The sequence below is a fragment of the Dufourea novaeangliae genome, unplaced genomic scaffold (assembly GCF_001272555.1).
Source record: "Dufourea novaeangliae isolate 0120121106 unplaced genomic scaffold, ASM127255v1 scaffold39, whole genome shotgun sequence".
Classification (NCBI taxonomy): domain Eukaryota; kingdom Metazoa; phylum Arthropoda; class Insecta; order Hymenoptera; family Halictidae; genus Dufourea; species Dufourea novaeangliae.
In genome coordinates, this window is record NW_015373918.1 from 1,261,472 (window position 1) to 1,280,101 (window position 18,630).

Genomic DNA, 18,630 nt, shown 5'->3' on the forward strand with positions numbered 1-18,630 from the left:
ACACCTCACTTGTATCTTACTCCCTGTCACTCAACGTTATCCCCAAATAACTGTCTCCCTGTTTGTCAGATTAACATAAGGTATACCCACTGACTTTTACCTGTAGAATATCGTGGTTATAGTAACACGATTGATTTTTTAATATTACGCGACACTATTAATCGTTCCTTTGTTATTTCAACTATTTTCTGCGATCCCTACCGAGTCAAATGTTTCCTTCCGAATACAATATATTCGTCCAGAAATTTGCATGGTTGTGTTTCCGTGTAATCGCGCCTAGTCACTAGCGATCCGGTCAATTACGTCCCAGGAAGTTTACTCGGCCGGATTTCGATGGTGGCTCCATTTTCGGGCGAAAAAGAAACAAAGACAGAGCCCGTCCCCTGTCGTTAACGCGGGCTAACGATCCTCCGTGTAACGTAATCGAAGCAATTTGCGCGTTGTCCCCTCCCCTACACGCCCCTCGTAATATCGCCGAAACGTTTTGGCACTGTTTCTGAATCAGCGCGATTACAAACGGAATCGCACACGCGAAACACGATTGTTTAGCAAGCACGCTCCTGATGCGGAGCATCATTAGCGCGAGTGTACATACAACAGTTGGCTATACCGGGCGTGGGCTGCGCGCAGTAAATCAGGGACTTGCGACGCGGAAATGAAGTTGCTCTCGGTGTTCCTTCACTCGTAATATCTTCATCGCAATCGCGGATAAAAAGGCGGTATTATTTTTAACATCCAACCAGCTATGTGTTCCATTTTCGAGCTGGCTACGAAAAAATTGCGATTCACTGGCCATTCGTACGATAATTGTTATTCTCCTTCTACCACTGCTTGTTTTTTTTTAAACTTCTCGCTCCGGTTATTAATGCCTGTGGCGTATAAGCACCAAGGCATACACGTTTTCTGCTTAACAACCTCCCAACTACGCTTCACGTATTCAGGAGTAAAATTCCTGCTATTCGAACCGATGCTTTCAATGTTCGGAGATTTAGAAATAATTAATTTCTAATTGTTATTATTACATGATGTTGTTATATATTAATAGATACAAATACGTGTTATTGGAGCCCTACATGAATAGTGAATTCACCGACATTAATTAGCGAGACCAGGAATTTTTTCAATATCAAATCACTAATGAATAAGGTTCCCTGAAAGTTACTCTACTCTTATGGACTATTAATATTTTTAAGTGAGAATACATTTTTCTATTCGCTTGAATGTCTAACGGAAAGATGTTTCGAAGGTAACAAGAAGCAAAGGCTCTCAAGAGCCGTCGGCTTGCCCATCATGGACATGAGTCACGATCAGTCTCCGCAGCTTTTCCCGTCGTCCCCTCCGTTCCCCAACCACCGTCCACGTCCAAGAGTTTACGTACACCGTGTATCTGTTGCAGGCAGCAAAGTTTGTCCGTGTCCCCCGGCGAATACAACGTCGGCGACGATGGAACCCGATTTCGCTGGAAATCCGTGTAAGCCGACGATTTGCAGCGCGACAGTTTAAGGTACGTGCCCGTACGAACTAACGACGGAATGACTAACGGAGCCAGGAATCCTTAATATCCCGTCGTATTTCGCCCGGGACGTCGTCCAACGGTGGCGTGACGATGCCTTCTGGCTCCGGGGGTAATCGATTGGCCGTGCATTCGGCGAGTCCACCTGGCCGGGACGCATCGCGCGAGTTTATTGTTGGAAACAGCCGTCCACCCTCCACCCCCCTCTTGATTCGCATGAATATTTCAATAGGGCAGCCCCAGGACCGGATAAATGGACAGTTAGCCAGCTTTATTTTCGTTGGCCGTGCTTGGACAAGGGACACGATAATTTAACGGGATCGCGTAAATCCTCACGGGAAGAATTAACGCTTTGTAGAATTTCAAGGGGTCTGAATTTACTCGCTATATAAGCTTGTCGTTACGTCCATCATGTTCGTGTGGTCCCAAATACCTGGAGTTTCTTTCTGATTAGTTTAATTGTACATACAGTAAATCATCGATGAGGGTTCGAATCTCCCTCAGCATTGAGTGTTCATACGTCCTCACCACTATTAGGGGGTCTCCTAAAACCAGTCAAGCGCTTATTGGTGGGGATGACGTTTGAACATTTAGTGCCGAGCAGCCTTCGAACACTTATTGATGATTTACTGTATATCACTGTCAATGGAAATAATCGTGGATGGCCCGACAGGTTCATCGATTTTAGACGATCCTGTGACAACGAGGTTGCTGTTCTGATTCGACTAACGGAGATTATTTTTGTTCCCTTTTTTCTCTTGCTATTCTGGGTCATTGATTCCATATATTTTACACAGTATGCTATCCCGCGCGCTATGAAGCCGGTATTGATTGAAGGAATGAATAATGAAACGGATGAGGAGGAGGAGGTTCACGCACACGGTATGCAAACGGCAGTTGTAACGATATTGGACGAACACACGCGTACAGGTAAGGTGACAACGCGGCCTGTTGGCACACGCAAATGTCACAATCCAACGGTCCCTCTGGTGCACGCCACAAAGACACGGTCGCGAATACCGACCCCTGTATTCGTGCCGTTGAACGCTGGAAATAGACGAAGCTCTGGTCTGCCCTTTAATGCACGATTATCGACGTGCATAATGCATCCGATGCACCGTTATCCCGAGGTCGCTTGTTTCAGCGAAATGTATCCGCATTAAGGGACTATAAAAAAAGAACAACGAGTGGGATGAGCCGAACATATTGATTTCGGTGGTTGTTTCTTTTGGGGAATGATTCGGCAGGATTCTGGGCTTTATTGGCGAAGGATGGTTCGTTTTGTGAGCGTATGAAAGCAGAACGATTCTCATCCCACCAGCCCCATGAATCCCATATCCCCCGACGCGGAAGACACTTGACCCAACACCTTCGTAAAACGAGTCGTAAAGAAGATTTACAACGTTGCCATTTTGGGAAGGACATTGCGGCCCGTTGGTCCTACGTGTCCATAATTACGTCACACGCAGTTCTGGCTAGCGACGGGCTCGAGCTCGATACGTATACACTCCGTGGCGTCGACCAATTTAATATCACAGATTCGGTTCATAAAAACTGAACGGTTCAACCGAGGACTCTTTCTTGGAGTATGAAACAATGACGCCGGGGCGTGGTAAGAAAGATGGTTCACGGTTTAAATCGATTTTCGACCCTCCGGAGCAGTGACTGCGCACGAATCAAACGTTCTTTGGAATCTGGGGATCAGAAAATCAGAGATTTAGAGGGATCGGAGGAGGTTGGTCGCATTTGGTGACCGAGCCACTGATTGATCCCGCAACCCCCGTCGTCCCCGCAAACTCGAAGGGTCCTGATCGTTAGTTTCATCACGTTGCATGAAAACTGCTTCCACCGTTTTTCCCCTTTACTTTTCATCGTTGCAGGATGTGGCAGGGGGACCCGATTGAAACGCGAGAACAGGCAAGCATCGGCTGCTGAGACGATCGAGGATCGAGGGGATCGGTTTCATCTCTTTCGCCGGGCTGACAGACCTTCGAGTGGAACAAGATCAAAAGTGTCTCCACGAAACGTGCCGAGTTGCTCTAGTTGGCCACCGTTCACAAGCCCAGGTACCATGAAACAATTAGAGCATCGTTAAATACTGGATTCAGAGGCTGATAACAGTTTCCAACCGCGGTATCCTCTCCTTCCTATTGTCGTTACGAACATAGTTGCCTTATTCTTCTTGCATCTACCTGCTAGGTGTCCTGAAAACAGAAAGATTCAAAAATTTTCTTTACCATCGCAGAAAATGATGTCTTGATAATAATTCATCATTTTGACATTAATACCCAGGAATGTTACACTTTACGGGGAAAAATGGGCAGTCAAATCACTCTCTAACTTTTATCTCTAGGAACTAGAACGTAAAACAATAGGGACCAACAAGTACTACGGACGTAGAACAGGTCATAGATATTCATCGAAGCAATTCTACCACGCCCGTTGCTTGGGATCGTAAAAAATCATCAATAAACCTTATCACTGGCTAGGTAATACCGTCGTAACAACTTTTTAACGAACCATCGTTAGATCGTAGCAGATAAAACATTTTCCCCCTTTTCGTCCCGAGCCGGTGTATCGATCGTCCATCTTCGGGACGTCTCTCGGTGCAGGTCGTCCAGACGAACGTAATTCTTTTTAACAATCCTCGCGGGACCACACGGCTGGCGAAGCTCGTGTAACCCTGGTTCGCGTACCGGCTCGCGATTAACCGTGTAAATCGCGTACGAACGGTAATTAGGTCCGGCTCTTTACGAGCCTCGGATCCCGGCTAATCGATGAAAGCGCCGGAAGCGAAACGCGCGCGTTGCCCCCGCGGTTCCGTAGGGCCGCGCAGCTTGAGGTTACGATCGCAGGTCGACCAGCCCTGGGAGGGATCGTAAACCTCCACCCGCCGGTTGCCTCGTAAATCTACGCACCAAGACGACTGTTCGTGACGAATATGATTACGTACTCCCCCGCCGTTGACACCTACGTCAGCTCCCTAGCCTCGTTCACGCGATACAATCGTGATTTATAGATCGCTGGGAGCCGTGTGTGGGCGTACAGCGGCGTTCTAGCTGCGTGGTAGCTACGTGAGACCTTTAATCCCGAGGACGTTCACCGCGGTGTTCACCCCGGGAATTCATCCCTTTGTGTCAGGCGCATCAGCATCGATCGTAAAAGCCGTGATAGCCGAGCACGGAGACCGAGTCAAGGTTTCGTTCGGCCGTAAAAGGGGTACGTCGTTCCGTTTGTCAATTACGAGACGCACGAATCTCCCTCGTCGCGTACGCGTTTCCGCGCCTGGAAACGCGAATGTTTTGTTACGCTTCAATGGGCCGTTGTTTATTCGATTTCGAAGCATCGAGATTGGAAAAGATTTAATGGGATCCTCTTTGCACCTGTACAGTAAATCATCGATGAGTGTTGGAAGGCTCTTCGGTACTAGAGGTTCAGATGTCATCCCTACCACTGGGGTGTCTCCCGTGGGAACAATCAAGCGCCCAGTAGTGGGCATGACATTCTGAACTCTCAGTTCCAAGAAGCCTCCGAGCACTTATTGATGATTTACTGTATCCAGTTAACGAAGCGCACTCATTGGACGAATGTTCGAGAAATTACTCACTCATCGAGAATCATGTGTCTCTGGATCTAACCTGATAATGCACTGCCTGGCGTACGTATATACACAGGTAAACGATCCTGCGGCTCGCGTTTCTCGCCGTTAATGACAATGCAGCGAACACGTGCGCGGAACGCTATTGTTTCCGGTACCGAAAACGTAACGCGAAATTAAGCTGAATACAATTACCGGTATAATGAATGGCCGTAATAGCCCAATTGTGTCGGGCTCTTCTCAGGAATGTACAAGAGTGTGCGGATTGCTCGGTAAGCCAAGAATTGCCGCACACGCGGGCGCACCACTCCCCCAGTTATAATTCATGAGGCGACAACTTCTAATTACAGCATCACAATACATCATCGTGACGAATTAGTAATCCTGCGTGGTTGACGAGGATCCAAAGCTCCTGGGATGCCAGTTTTGCCGCGACAGATAATTACAGTGGATTATTCCGTCTGCGGAAATTGTTAAGTAGACGAACGAATCAAGACGGAGACCCTTTTTTTTTTGCCTGACTTGAAATAGGTGGACCTAGTCGACCGGCCGGAAATAAATTTTCCGTGGACGCTTTTACCACGGACGGTGCAGCCGGACCCTTTGAAAACGGGAATTTCGCGACCGGCTCATTGTTCTGCGGTGTAAAGGCCACACCAGCGCCCCCCGTCGTACGAAAAGTTTTCTCGAGACGTTACTATTCAGCCCGACAGACACAAAGGAGTAACGAACGCCGCTATAATTTCCACGAGATCTTGAAAGGTTATCCGGAGAACCACCGTCCACAGGGATATTTTCATTTTGGGTTTGCAAACAATTTCATTGCTGCACCTTGATCACCGTTCCCTAGGAGGGAATACCTGCAGTTTTGGCACGTGATGTGCAGCTGTCTTGGAAACCCCGTTTATAATGGTTTGCTGACCCTATTCACGACCCAAGACGCGACCATCTCTGGGACTATCGCCTACCTGCGTTGGGTAGCAACAATTAGAGACATTTAGTCCATTACAGACCTTGCGTCCATTCAGAGACTTCTATGTTTACGTGAAGGCGACGCGAGGCAGGAAACGTAACGACATATTTGCGTATTGGGATTCCTTGACCCTTCTCGCACATTTGAATCTAAACTAGCGTATCACTCGAATAGATTAATAATCATTTATGTTTCTTTTTATTCAAAACAGATAGAAGCAACCTGATCTTGTGCCGGCCACGCGAAAATGGTGCTTTTATATTAAGTAGTATTATGTATAGGTTGTATTTAAAGCAATTGTTATTAAATTTATACAAATACCATTGTAAATTGTATATTTTCTTACGATTTTTCAATAAAAAACAGTCAAACCATACATATTCGTTATTCATTAATCCCGGACTATCTTCACTCCTATTCCTAATATCAATTAACCAAAAAAGTAATAAGAAATACTAAATAATAACAAAATAATTAATTCCAAAACTTTTAAGTTTTGGAAGAAGTTCTGGAATAAGTTCCAATTTTCGTCACCAAAGTGGTGGGGGCGCCACTAAATGTCCCATAAATTCCCAAATTTTTCCGGCACTTTTCTGAGTCCAAGATGGCGGAAAAACCTCGAAAATTGGGAATATTAGCGAGATCAGGTTTACAAATTTTTAGACGAACGTAATCCAGGTTCACCGAACAATTAGGATGTACGCTCGCACGGAAGGAAGAAGGGAGCGGAGCGATAAAGTCGGAATAGCCTCGCGTGCCAGGCCAAAAAATCTAACGAACCCATAAATTTCACCATCCGATGCGAATAAGAAAGCAATAAACGTGGCGCGTCCCCTGTATGCTATCCGCTCGATTTATGATAATGCTTCATGGCCGGCGTGTACCGACGTCGCTGACATAAATTCAAAAGTGACGGCGGTGGCGAATGTAGGCAACCTTTTTGTTGCCGTTCCCTCGGTGTAATTACTTTCTAAGTACCGCTGGTACAGATACGGGATCCGGCTATAATTTCCTAACGACGGCACTGCTTCCACCAATCGTCGAATCCGAAAGTTTCAACTGCGCCCAGACTGATTGATCATCGATTACAGATAATTTGTTTCCTTCGAGGAGGGAGGATAGGGGTACACCCTACTTCTACTTCCGGTTGTCGAAGAAACGTCTTCGAGAATCGATGTTTCCTTCCTTATACCTAGTGTACGTATCACTTTTGTGACTCGTTGACATTCACTTGAATTGTTTATCTCGTTAAGCAATTTACCATGCCGTTCTAATATAATTTAAAAGACTCACAAGATGCTCAATTATACAATTTATATGATTCGATTGGTACTTGCAATGTTTGAAGATAAGGTAATGAAAGAAAAGCTAAGGATTAGCTTTCTTAACAAATTCACTTTTACAATATTTGCTTCGATGAAATAATAGCTGTGATTTTGAATAATATAACGCATTAAAGTGGATACAGACAGCGTCAAAAGGATCGAGTAATCTCTTTAGAACCGTACACCCGACTCTCGTGGTTGATTGCCGGCGCACAGGTCCAACGGTGTTATTTTACAAGTGAAAGCCGCAAGCTTCATCGAGCTTTCTAGTGGATTAAAAATGTGATTTCTACAAAGGCATCGTTGACTAGCGGGCTCTTTCATCAACGATTGAATAAAGTATCGAGTCGGTGTATGTTTAATTAAACCGAATGAAACAGTTGAGGTAGTTACCGGTTGTGTTTAATCGAAACTCTAGAACATGTGGGACTGTATTTCTAATCAATGAACGCGGAAATTCCCTTTGGAAATGGCGTTTAATTAATGGAAAATGAACCGAGCGAATGAAAACATTTTTCACCGAATTTCGTTCTAATTACTCTTCTTTCTTGAATAAAAGTCAATACATAATTCGTATTTCAATAGAAATCCCTCCATCATCGAATCACTGCTACCAATTCCACGTATAGCTACTTAGTCATAGAACAATCTTTTATTCCACTATCGAACAAAAGTAACTTTACCCATAAGAACTAGTAGGTACTGTCTCGCCGCTGTTCTTCCACGACGAAAAAGATTTAGGAAGTTTGGTGTTACGGGAGCAGATCGATCGAGAAAAACGCGATCTGATCAAATAAACAGCTGGAGCAATGGGAATTAGCTGTACACGCAAAAATCGTCGGATTCGTTAAACCATGTTGCTACAGATCTTGCCCACAATAGGTTCTTTGAAAGGATCATGAATTATCTCGGTCGGTTAACTGACCGAGCCGATACGAATCGCGATTGAATAACATCGTGGCTGATTTTCGTAGAAGAAATCATCACGTAATTTACACCACGAATATTTTCCTATAAAAGCTCGTACAAATGTACTTGAGACCGTCAGTCACGTCGTTAGGGGAGCAGGCGCGTTAACTGGTGTATGACTTCCACGAATAAAAATGGGGTCCGAGGTACTGCAGTAAATCCTCGATGAGTGTTCGAAAGATCCTCAGCACTGAACAATAAATAGTTTATAAACTAATGGCCATATGCAACTGAAACAAATATCATTGGCTTCATGATTCCAAGCTCTATCACTGTGGTACACCTCATTAAAAAGCCAGCGTTACACCTGGGGACCTCTGCCTGTCAGTGCCGAGGAACCTTGGAACAATCATCGACGATTTGCTGTACTTTGTGGTATAAAATGTAAGATTTTCCAGACCTATGTCCCCACAGAAGTTTGAGATGTGTTCGCTAAAATTCCGTCGTACACGTTACTAGATTTTACTCCGGATTACCTAACGTCCGTTACGTAATTGCACGTCGTTCTTTTGCGATTATTCCAGGTGTTACGTTGGATTCTGTTGACCGTGTCGGTTCATGCGGTGGTGAACGCCGCGTTTACACACGGACCGACTGGTCTGGCCGGTAAAATAAGGAGAACAGTTTGGAAGGATAAGGACGGTAACGATAACGGAGATTACAAAGTTAATGCGGGATTTCCGAGCGCGTACGGCGTCAAGAAGCAACGAGCGGGAGATGGTTACCATCGGGGGAATTATAAAGACGGTGAAGGTAATATTAATACGTTCTTTGTCCAATGATTAAGTTTAGAAGTGTATAGTCTTTTATGTAATCGTACTTTGTTAATCCTTATTATGATCACTCCTTCATCATCGTGTGATATAGATATCCGATAATAGGTATTGCTAGATAAAGGCGAGGGAGAAGGGGATGTTAGCCCTAAGTGATGTGGCTATAGAGAAGGAATATTGTACTTTAAGCATTTATCTCTACATCAAAGTCACCATACATGGCTTCTAATAGTGCTATAGAAATTATATGATTTGATGAAAAAAAAAGGTGGACCCATTACACCCAAGTGAAATCATTTTTAGGAGGGGACATTAGATCCAAATTCAACACTTTGGGACCAAACCTGAGCCAAGAAAAGCATGATTATGATTATTATTACGATTCCAACTACGGGAATCATGGAAGTGGACCTGGCCAAGCTGACAAAGGCAAAAGTAGTGGTTCCGATGATTACAATCATGACTATAAACACGGTTATCGTCACAGCCACGGCTATCGTAGTCAGCATCGACACTCTAACAACGGTAAAGACGGGGACGATGGTTATCACGGGTATCATCGTGTTCGATTCGAACACGATCAGGATAACGATGGAAAAGGCGTCAGTGATCATGGAGTCAATCACGATGGCTGGAAACACGGTGGTTACCATTACGATGACGGATTTGAGTTCCATTATGGGGATAGCGGAAAAGATGGTGACGATAGTTTTAATGAAGACACTGGCCATGGTGGTTACAGTGACGATTATAAGCAGAACAGTGAACAGAGTCTTAGTCAGGACCATAACGAAGGTGTTGATGACCACGGGCCAGATTATCATTACGCATACTCTCAGAGCAGTGGCAGTTACGGTAAACATTATCCTAGCTTCGCCAGTGGCCACCATTATCATCACCATGGACAAGATCATAATCACGGTGCGCATCGTTAAGATGTTGTGTATGGTGATCATTAAACTAACTTGTAATGATCGTTGAGGATTATTACATTTGCGCTTTGTAACTCGACGATGGGTATTGTTGCATTTTGTGCGCAAAGTTGCAACAGTTTATCGGAGGAAGTTATTAATGTCATGTGTTATGTTATTAGAATACGTAATCCAAGGATTTTAGCTTAAACACTTGAATAATCGATTATTTATCATTTTGATGATGTATCGCCGAATGATCAAACGGATATATAACAAATTTATATTGTATTCTATTCGACGAAATATTGAAATGTTGGGAATATTCTTATCTGAAGGTGATAACATAGCACTGTCGTTCATTAGATTGATAGGTTGAACGAGAGATAAGTCTTCTAAGTCTTATCGTTTCCGCATAGTAGATTCGGTATTGTATTCCTGTCTGCATCTACTAAATAGTGTACTAAAGCATTAAAATGTAGATGGAAAATTGAGATTCCAATTTAAGTTGTGCAAATTGAACAAAACCTACATTTGTTAATCATGCAGTAATAAATTGATTCCTGCCACACAGTCCTCTCTTGGATGATTGAAATACTCGTTATTCCAATCCTACCCTGCATTCACGTTAATTACACAAAAACCTTCAATTGAATAGAATAATGCATGCGGGAAACAATGAAAAAAGAGACTACCAAATCCTCCACAACTTTCATGTTCGTTAAGCTTTGAAACCATTGTGTATAATAACGAGCGGAAAAACGTTCATGTAGAATCCGACGAGTGTAGGCCCATTAGTAGTAATAAAATATACTGCCGAATAATGGGAACGTTTCTATAAAAAAAACAGATACCTGTGATTACGGAAAATTTTACATTCGACTGTTGCTAGAGAAATCAATTGATACCAGCGAGAGCAGTCGCAGCTGAAGCGGTTACGTTTAACGATGAATATTTCTACGTGAAATTGACACGCGTGTTCTGTGCGTGACGCAGATGAAGAGAATTGACGAGAAGCAAGATTACAGAGGCACCGAGGGATGGATAATCAAAGATTGATGTTCGCGCCTGCCGCGGCTCGTCCAATATCAGTCAGACGGGGTGATTGATCGGAACATCGAAACCTTTTATGGATAGACTGTCTGAAAATTCGCAAGGTTATTCCTTTACGCGAAGAAAGAATGGAGAAACAGGCGTACGAGGAGACGAGGACCCTTCCACTTCCATCTTCTAAACTATGTACTTTCTTGTCTGACTAGGATAGGAACATTTTACTTAAAAAAATCGATGCTGTTGTACGCTATCAGATTCTATAACTTAACATTCTTCATTAGTACATTGATCTCTAATATAATATGAAAATATCAAAGTTAGAACACTTGAACATCATTTTTTGGGACGATTGAAACTTGTATGTTTAATCTTGCATCTCTATATGTATTCATACATGCCCGATAGATTGACAAAAAGGAGTTCACACGACCGTAATTTCATCACGGATATATTTAAGTTCAATAACACGTGAAAGATATACAAGATACATCAGAATATCACTATATACTTGGTCCAGCGGAAGATAATTCGTCGCGAGTAAAAAATAAATTTAATCCAGGAGATAAAATTGCTGTACCAGAAAACAAATGTCTATTATCTTGTACTACCATATTTCTTCATCCTGATGGCTTGCTAATGTCCTTTGCATACAAATTTCCCATTTTGCCGGTAAAATATGGACGAAAGAGCCCACGGAAAGTTTCCGGCCAACCCGATAGTTATCGACTTAGCCTGTACACGCTAAGCCAAAGCTACTGTCTATTATCTCGGTGGCTCGATAAGACGAGCCGAGGAAACAACCAGCCCGAAACGCAGCTGCATCGACGTATCAACCTCCGCGTTGATTAATTAAAATGTTGCCCCCCTCCTCCCCCAGCCGGATAATCGATTTCGCGGCGGACGGTGGCAAACATATTCCGCGGTAATTAAAATCGGCCCGATATCGGGAACGTTATTAACGTCCATATTTTTTTCGATTTTCGTGACCGCGAAAAGGGTACCGTTCCCTAATATTCAAAGTTGAGCCATATACGTAACGACCAAAGGAAAAGGTACGAAAAACTTACCGGTCGCGAACGAACGATAGATTTAATTAACCACGAACATTTTTTTCCCCAAAGCCGAGAGGAGAGTGGTTTTCCCATTCCCGTGAACGCGGGTAACAAATTAATGATCCCTCCGCCAACGTCTCCGCTCCCTGTTATATCGGAACGGACTAGCTGGTGCCTATCTCAGGTTTAATTAGACTCAGCATCACGGTTTGTATCGGGTCATGGCCGACTTCCTACGCGGTCCAGCTATGATTGCAAATTGATTACTTCTCCCCCCTACCCGCGGACAGGGTTATACGTTTCGTCGAAAATTAATGATACACTCTTGCAGTGTCCTCGAGACGCTTCCCTTGTCAATTACCTCCGGCTTATCTTATGCAAATGTTAAAGGGTACTATATTTCTGTTCGTATATTGACAGCGAAATTGGGAACAGTGGGTCAGTAGAATTTTGTATAAAAATTTCTTTCGCCAATTAGGAAATTCGTTAGATCGAAAGTGATATGAAAGCTTTATTAATCTTTGCTGGCGTATCATAAACGAATCAAGTCTGAAATCTGGTTAACTAATAGTAGAGAATAGTACTCTAGAGTTGTTCGTTTAAATTATTTAACTTGGTTGTATCATTACCATGTCGTACGGAAGTTACATGTCATTCTAGATATAATCTGAACTAAATAAGAATATTAATGACTGACAGTAAATAATTTCTAGGTTGTTAATTAAGAGCAGACTCCGAAGTATTCTTTAGAACGTCGCCTCGTTGCAGTACGTCTACAGGGTGTCGCTTAAAAATGAACAATGAACGTCAGCTAGGCGAGCAGCAGTAAGAGCAGCTCGTACCTGGACCGTCCGTTGTGTACACATTAACCCTCCCTTCATTTTTGTTCCCGTTTCCCTCAATTACGTTACTTCGCTCACGGCTGCCTCTTTCTTCGTCGAGCCACCAGCAAAAAGTGCATCTAATTAACTGTCCTGATTAACCACATCACTCGCAAAGGTTTAAGATCCACCAGGCCGCTGCACATTTAACATTTGATGGACCCAAGTTTTTATGCACCTAAAGGGACAATTTCACCCGCGCGTATATCTTTCATTGCCAACTTTCAGGTTACTGCGCATTAAATATATGATTTCACTCACTTATATGCAACTCCTTCAGTGACGACCTGACCTATTTAGTTATAATATTTTACATTGCTCTTTAAGTAGATGGTCTATTCAAAAATAGTATCTCTACGAAAAGAATAAGATAAATGTTTGATTAAGAATCATATATGGGAGTGCAGGAAACGTACAGATCAGACCTATTCTAAGTAGTTTTTAGTTTAGAATTCGTTCATTTATGGTAGGGCCAACTTTAGAACCGATGATCTCCAGGCGCCTACACGTTCTGCACAGTGATGTCCTGCAGAAACGTGACGCTTGCTTTCTTTTAGGAATATATTTCACTGTTAGTTGCAAGGGTACGAGGGAGAGAGAGAGAGAGAGAGAGAGAGAGAGAGAGAGAAAGACAGAGAAATGGGTGACCTGGGAGGTTGCCGAATGGAAGGGTGGCGGAGTGGATTTGATCGTCGAAGAGCGCAGAACATTGTGGAACAACCCTAGAGTTAGCGACCGTATTTTTAAGCAATTAGTCATTCTCTACTTACAATTAGGGAAATATATTTATTTATACTACACTAGAATCACATTGTTTCCCGAAATGCATTTAAATTCCACACACATAAAGTATAAGGTAAATCTGATTATATACTCCGCAAAAGAATTAAGGGATAACCTTTACGAGCCTGAAAAATGGGACAAAGTTCAAATGATCATAACTCCGGTGAAAATGGTCATATCGATATCGTTAAGAACTGATTTAAAAGTGTAGAATCTCTGCTTTCATAACCTTTTTCAAGATTTTCGCTGCGTTGCTTGTTAGCAAAGTTGTAGCTTTATACAGAGCACTTGGAAATGTGTTTGAAATTATGTTCTACCGTGCAATATTACATGGGGTGAATGAAATTTTCTAGATAAATTACATTTATGCAAGTCGAAAGCGATTACTTTTCTGTGTAAAGTGGGTGGTCGTCGATTTGTGGGATTTTCGTTGGCCGAGTTATTCAACTTTGAAGCAAAAATCGTCTTTCTAAATTTAATTGTTTCTAAAAATCGAAGGAATCATCGTAGAACGTTCAGCAAAAAAAGCAATAGAAAGATCACTCTACCCTTGAAGATGACTCAGAACTGGATCAATCATAGAAAAAATGGTAGACGGTACGCAAAGGCTCCTTCAGATATCTAATAATGGGCACAGCAATCGAATCACAAACCGATCGTCCACAATCGTTTCAGGAGCATCCGAACGCGAATAAAACTGGGGGTGCAAGATTACACGCTCGACGCTAGGAGCGACTACAATTAATTTCCTCAGAGATACCATGAGTAATCTCGTACGAATATCATCGCCACCCCTCTCGGTGTCGAAAACGATTCATCGGGGATGCCACCCCCGGGGCAATCGTCGTAACGGTCCTCGGATAACGATCTCCTCCGTGCCCCTTCCGGTGTTGCTTGAACATCGATCAAAAAAAAAAAACGGAAAAATTACACTTACCACCCCCTGTCGGCCGATTATTTCGCGCCGTGGCTCCCGAACACGCGGTGTATACCCTACGTTGCGGATTAACAGGCATCCTTCCTAAATGAATCGGGACGTGCACGCGAACCAGGTTTGAAATTATGGCCCCGCGAGTCACGTAGAAGCACGGATTACAACGGGCCACCGTGTAACAGTACGGCTCGCTCGTTCCTCGCCCGCTATATCCGCCCTCTTACGCGCGAACCCGCGTGATGTATCGCCCGCAGTCGCTACCGCGGAGTTTCCTGTTTAATTAAACTTCTGATTGGTGACGGTCTGGCAGACGCGACGTAATGACTGGGAGCAATCACTAGCTGTCGCGAGGGGGAGGAAACCAGTAGCTTTCGTTGGTTGAATTGGGGGATGAATCGTAGCCCCGAGGTTCAAGGGTTCTGATTAAATCTTAATGACACGTGGATACGGTTCTAGGTTCTTCGATCGAATCGTGGGAACGAAATTGATTTCTACTGGACGGTTTTAATCATCACTGTATTAGTATATGGTAGGCTGGGCTGTGTTGTTGGTGAGTCGGTGTACTGTGAATATCGTAACATAAACAGTGTGGTGGAATCGATGTAATTTTGTTGCTACGAGTAATTACTATATTAAATTTAATATAGAGTGTGCGTATGTATAAGGTTTCAGTTTGTATCGGATATGAATGAAGTTGACTGAAACTAATGAGCAGGATGTGTATAACGTCCAGTCGAGTTTAATTGAATTAATAAATCGGAAATGAAGTTCCGAGTTGCATTTAACCCGGAGGGATGTGAACCGGGAATCTAATCCTGCGATCAATGTTTCGTTGTAACAGATGTATCGAAATGCATCTTCGTCGAGGATTTTCCTGGGAATGTGATTGAATAACGTTCGCTTTACGTACAAGTAATGCATAACGATGTGGTCGTTAATTTAACCAAAATTGCTTCTGCATTATTGGTTAACTCGATCGAATTAGGATTACTTTGGTCACCCCCAGGATGGAACTAAATGTTTATTAGCAACGCTTTGCTCGTCCATTCTCAGGGATTCCAATACGTAACAGCGCGCGTACATGGAAGTCCACAGGTGACGCGCTCCGAGCGCTTTCACGTGGCGCCCTATAGAATTACAAAGGCTTTGATCCCTGACTTCGACAAAGTGCTTACTGTTACTAGCGGGGATTACCTCAAGTGCTATAGTCGACCGACCAATAACGCGGCTCCGGCCGTGTGCAATAAGTCGCTGAGATATGTCTGCTATTTAATCGAAATTTACCGATAAATCTTGCGACCCCGATAACGATTCGACCCGGGTAGTTTTAGCGAGCGACGCTCGTTAAATTAATGCTACGTAGACGGGAACCAGAAGAAAACGTTAACCTATACCGTTTAATCAATGTCTGGCGCAGGCTCCAAGTGGAAATTATTAATAAAGGATTTGTACCCGTCTGCTTGATTCGACCGACATCCGATGTCAAGGAACCCAATTCTCATCAAATAATCGATAAGATGTATGATTCCAAAGTCTGAATAATATAATAAATAAACAGTCACTTTACTGAACTGAAACTAACGAATATGGTAAAGTCGTAATACACTGCGTGGCATAACTATATAACCACCCTAAAGTTTCCAATCCTTACGTGGTGTGATTAAAATAAAAAGGAATCACTTTTTTCTGGGGAATATGAACTATCCTTTACAGGAGAAACATTATTTCTCAACACGATTTCAGACATGGCATGCCTCGTTCGTTTTTATTTTAACCACAATATATAAGAATTGAAAGTTTTAGGGTGGTTTTATTGTTATACATTGTTCGCTATAGGTCAATGGCTCGGGTGATTTTTAAAATACGTGAACGTGGTTTGAAACAATTCCTAAAATGAACTATATTCTCCATTAACCACTACGACCAACGGTACAGTATTATGTAGCAGTGAAGAAACCTAATCGCTCTTTAGCTCGGTCAAATGTATCTTATAGTCCTAATCTTGGTCTACCACTTTTTGTACTCAATAGTAGATAGGTTCACTACTATGCGATACACAATATATCAAAATAAATCTATCAAACCTAATAAAATTAAGAAACCAACGAAAGCTGTAATAATTCACCAGTTTATTTTCTGAGATACACAATCCAGCCCTTAATAAAATTCAACGATACCAATTCTCCAATTCTTCACTATTCTCCACTATCAGCTTTGTCCCGCAGTGTATTTCTGCTAATAATAAATTATCCCTTCACAACAGGTGGTTCATCTCTTTATATCCACAGCTTCAACATAAAGCCTCAACTTTGATCAATCACCAAACAACTACCCAAATTACTACAGCTAGAATAAAATTTCTCAATCAACCCCTTGCAATACGATTTCTTTCACGACTTCACTCTCAAGAATGACTTTATCGTTAATATTTTCCCAGATACAAAAGGAATTCTATTCTTATGACAAGTGTTACATTCATTCTAAATCTGAAATGTTAATACCAGCGATACAGTATTTTACGTCGACTCGAAGAAAACGAATAATATATATGTCTACTAAATTCAGTTTGAAATCGGTATCACGTATCTGAGTCGATGTCGTAAAGCAAGGGGTTAACCGAAGTCACCAACAAAAAAAAAGGAAAACTGCCATTTTCACCATTTTTTATACGATCAACACCGTTCAAAGCACAGCATTGTTGTCAGAGTCAGCGACCCGTTGGCAAAACTTGTTCCTCAAACGGAAAGCAAAATGGGCGATCCCACGTCACGCGTGACTCCCAGCTGTTACCGTCGAGGCCCGGCCAGAGGATTAGTTAGGCGCCGGCAAATTGACATACGTGTGTTTGGCCGTGTGTGCCCCCGGCCACCGAGAGACGTGTGTACGACACCGTCCGGTGACGAGGGAAACTCGATTGTGGTCCCGATCAACAGGTCTTAAGATCGCGGCTGGCGGAGGCGGCGCGACGAGGTGAAAGTGTCGCGCATGGCCGGGCAACCGTGACAAGCGCAAGTTAATCGGGGATCTTGAACTTTGATTTACACGTGGACTCCCGTGCACGGGACTGACTACTCGGGAACGCGTTAATCCCCGATCGTGACGCGGTCGTTTTCGCGACCGCGTGACGGTGTGTCCACTCCGGTGCATCTGAATCGCAAATCGTCGGGAACGATCTGAAACGACCGCGGGACGACGTTCCTCGAAGGCTTGAGATTTCATTGGTCGGAATGATCTCTGCGTAAATCGGCGGACCGTGTCCAGTTCCAGAGAGAAGCGGATATTAATACAGGGTGGATCACGAAACGTGATCGGATTAGATTATTCTACTGCTGGCTGTTCGACCGAAATTTTGTTTGGCTAGTGTAATATAATTTAAGGGAAACTTTGAGATGATTGTACCAAATTTTTGGTCAAACATTTGTTTGCTAGAGTTTTGGAGGTCACCTTTTGTTTGTTTTATAAACCTATAAGTTTTTTACCCCAATTTTTTAGCAGATATTGAGACGAAGTCGGCAAGCATTGTGATAAATAATGGTGTTTCTTATAAACCGAAGAAACATTAAGAAAATATTATTTACCTTAATTAGAACGATATGTAAAACGTTCATCAACGTGTCCATCAACTGCAATATACTAGCGTAAACGGTTAAGAAATGACTGTTTAGTTCTATTTATTGTGTCTGTACCGATGGTTAAGAATGTAAAATTTTGTCTATCGAAAAGCTAGCAGCAGAATAATCTAAGCTGATCACGTTTTGTGGCCCACCCTGTATAACTGTCTATTTTTCTGATTGTAATGCTTGCTACTGGTATTACGTTTCTATTCGTCGAATTATTGAATTATTACGAGTTCGTTAGCCTATAA

The 18,630-nt window shown here is 43.0% G+C and overlaps 1 protein-coding gene across 1 annotated transcript; it reads left to right on the top strand.

Moving 5' to 3' along the window:
* Positions 1–8,512: 8,512 nt before the first annotated feature.
* Positions 8,513–10,086, top strand: LOC107194380 (histidine-rich glycoprotein-like). The gene is made up of 3 exons (XM_015583998.1): positions 8,513–8,524; positions 8,903–9,131; positions 9,455–10,086. Exons 1-3 carry the CDS (start codon positions 8,513–8,515, stop codon positions 10,084–10,086), a joined length of 873 nt encoding a protein of 290 aa, XP_015439484.1.
* Positions 10,087–18,630: the final 8,544 nt, after the last annotated feature.

Bases quoted from the DNA above. Each gene is read 5' to 3' on its own strand.
- LOC107194380 (XM_015583998.1), top strand. The intron at 9,132-9,454 runs GTAATATTAATA...AATCATTTTTAG, and splicing joins GAATTATAAAGACGGTGAAG to GAGGGGACATTAGATCCAAA.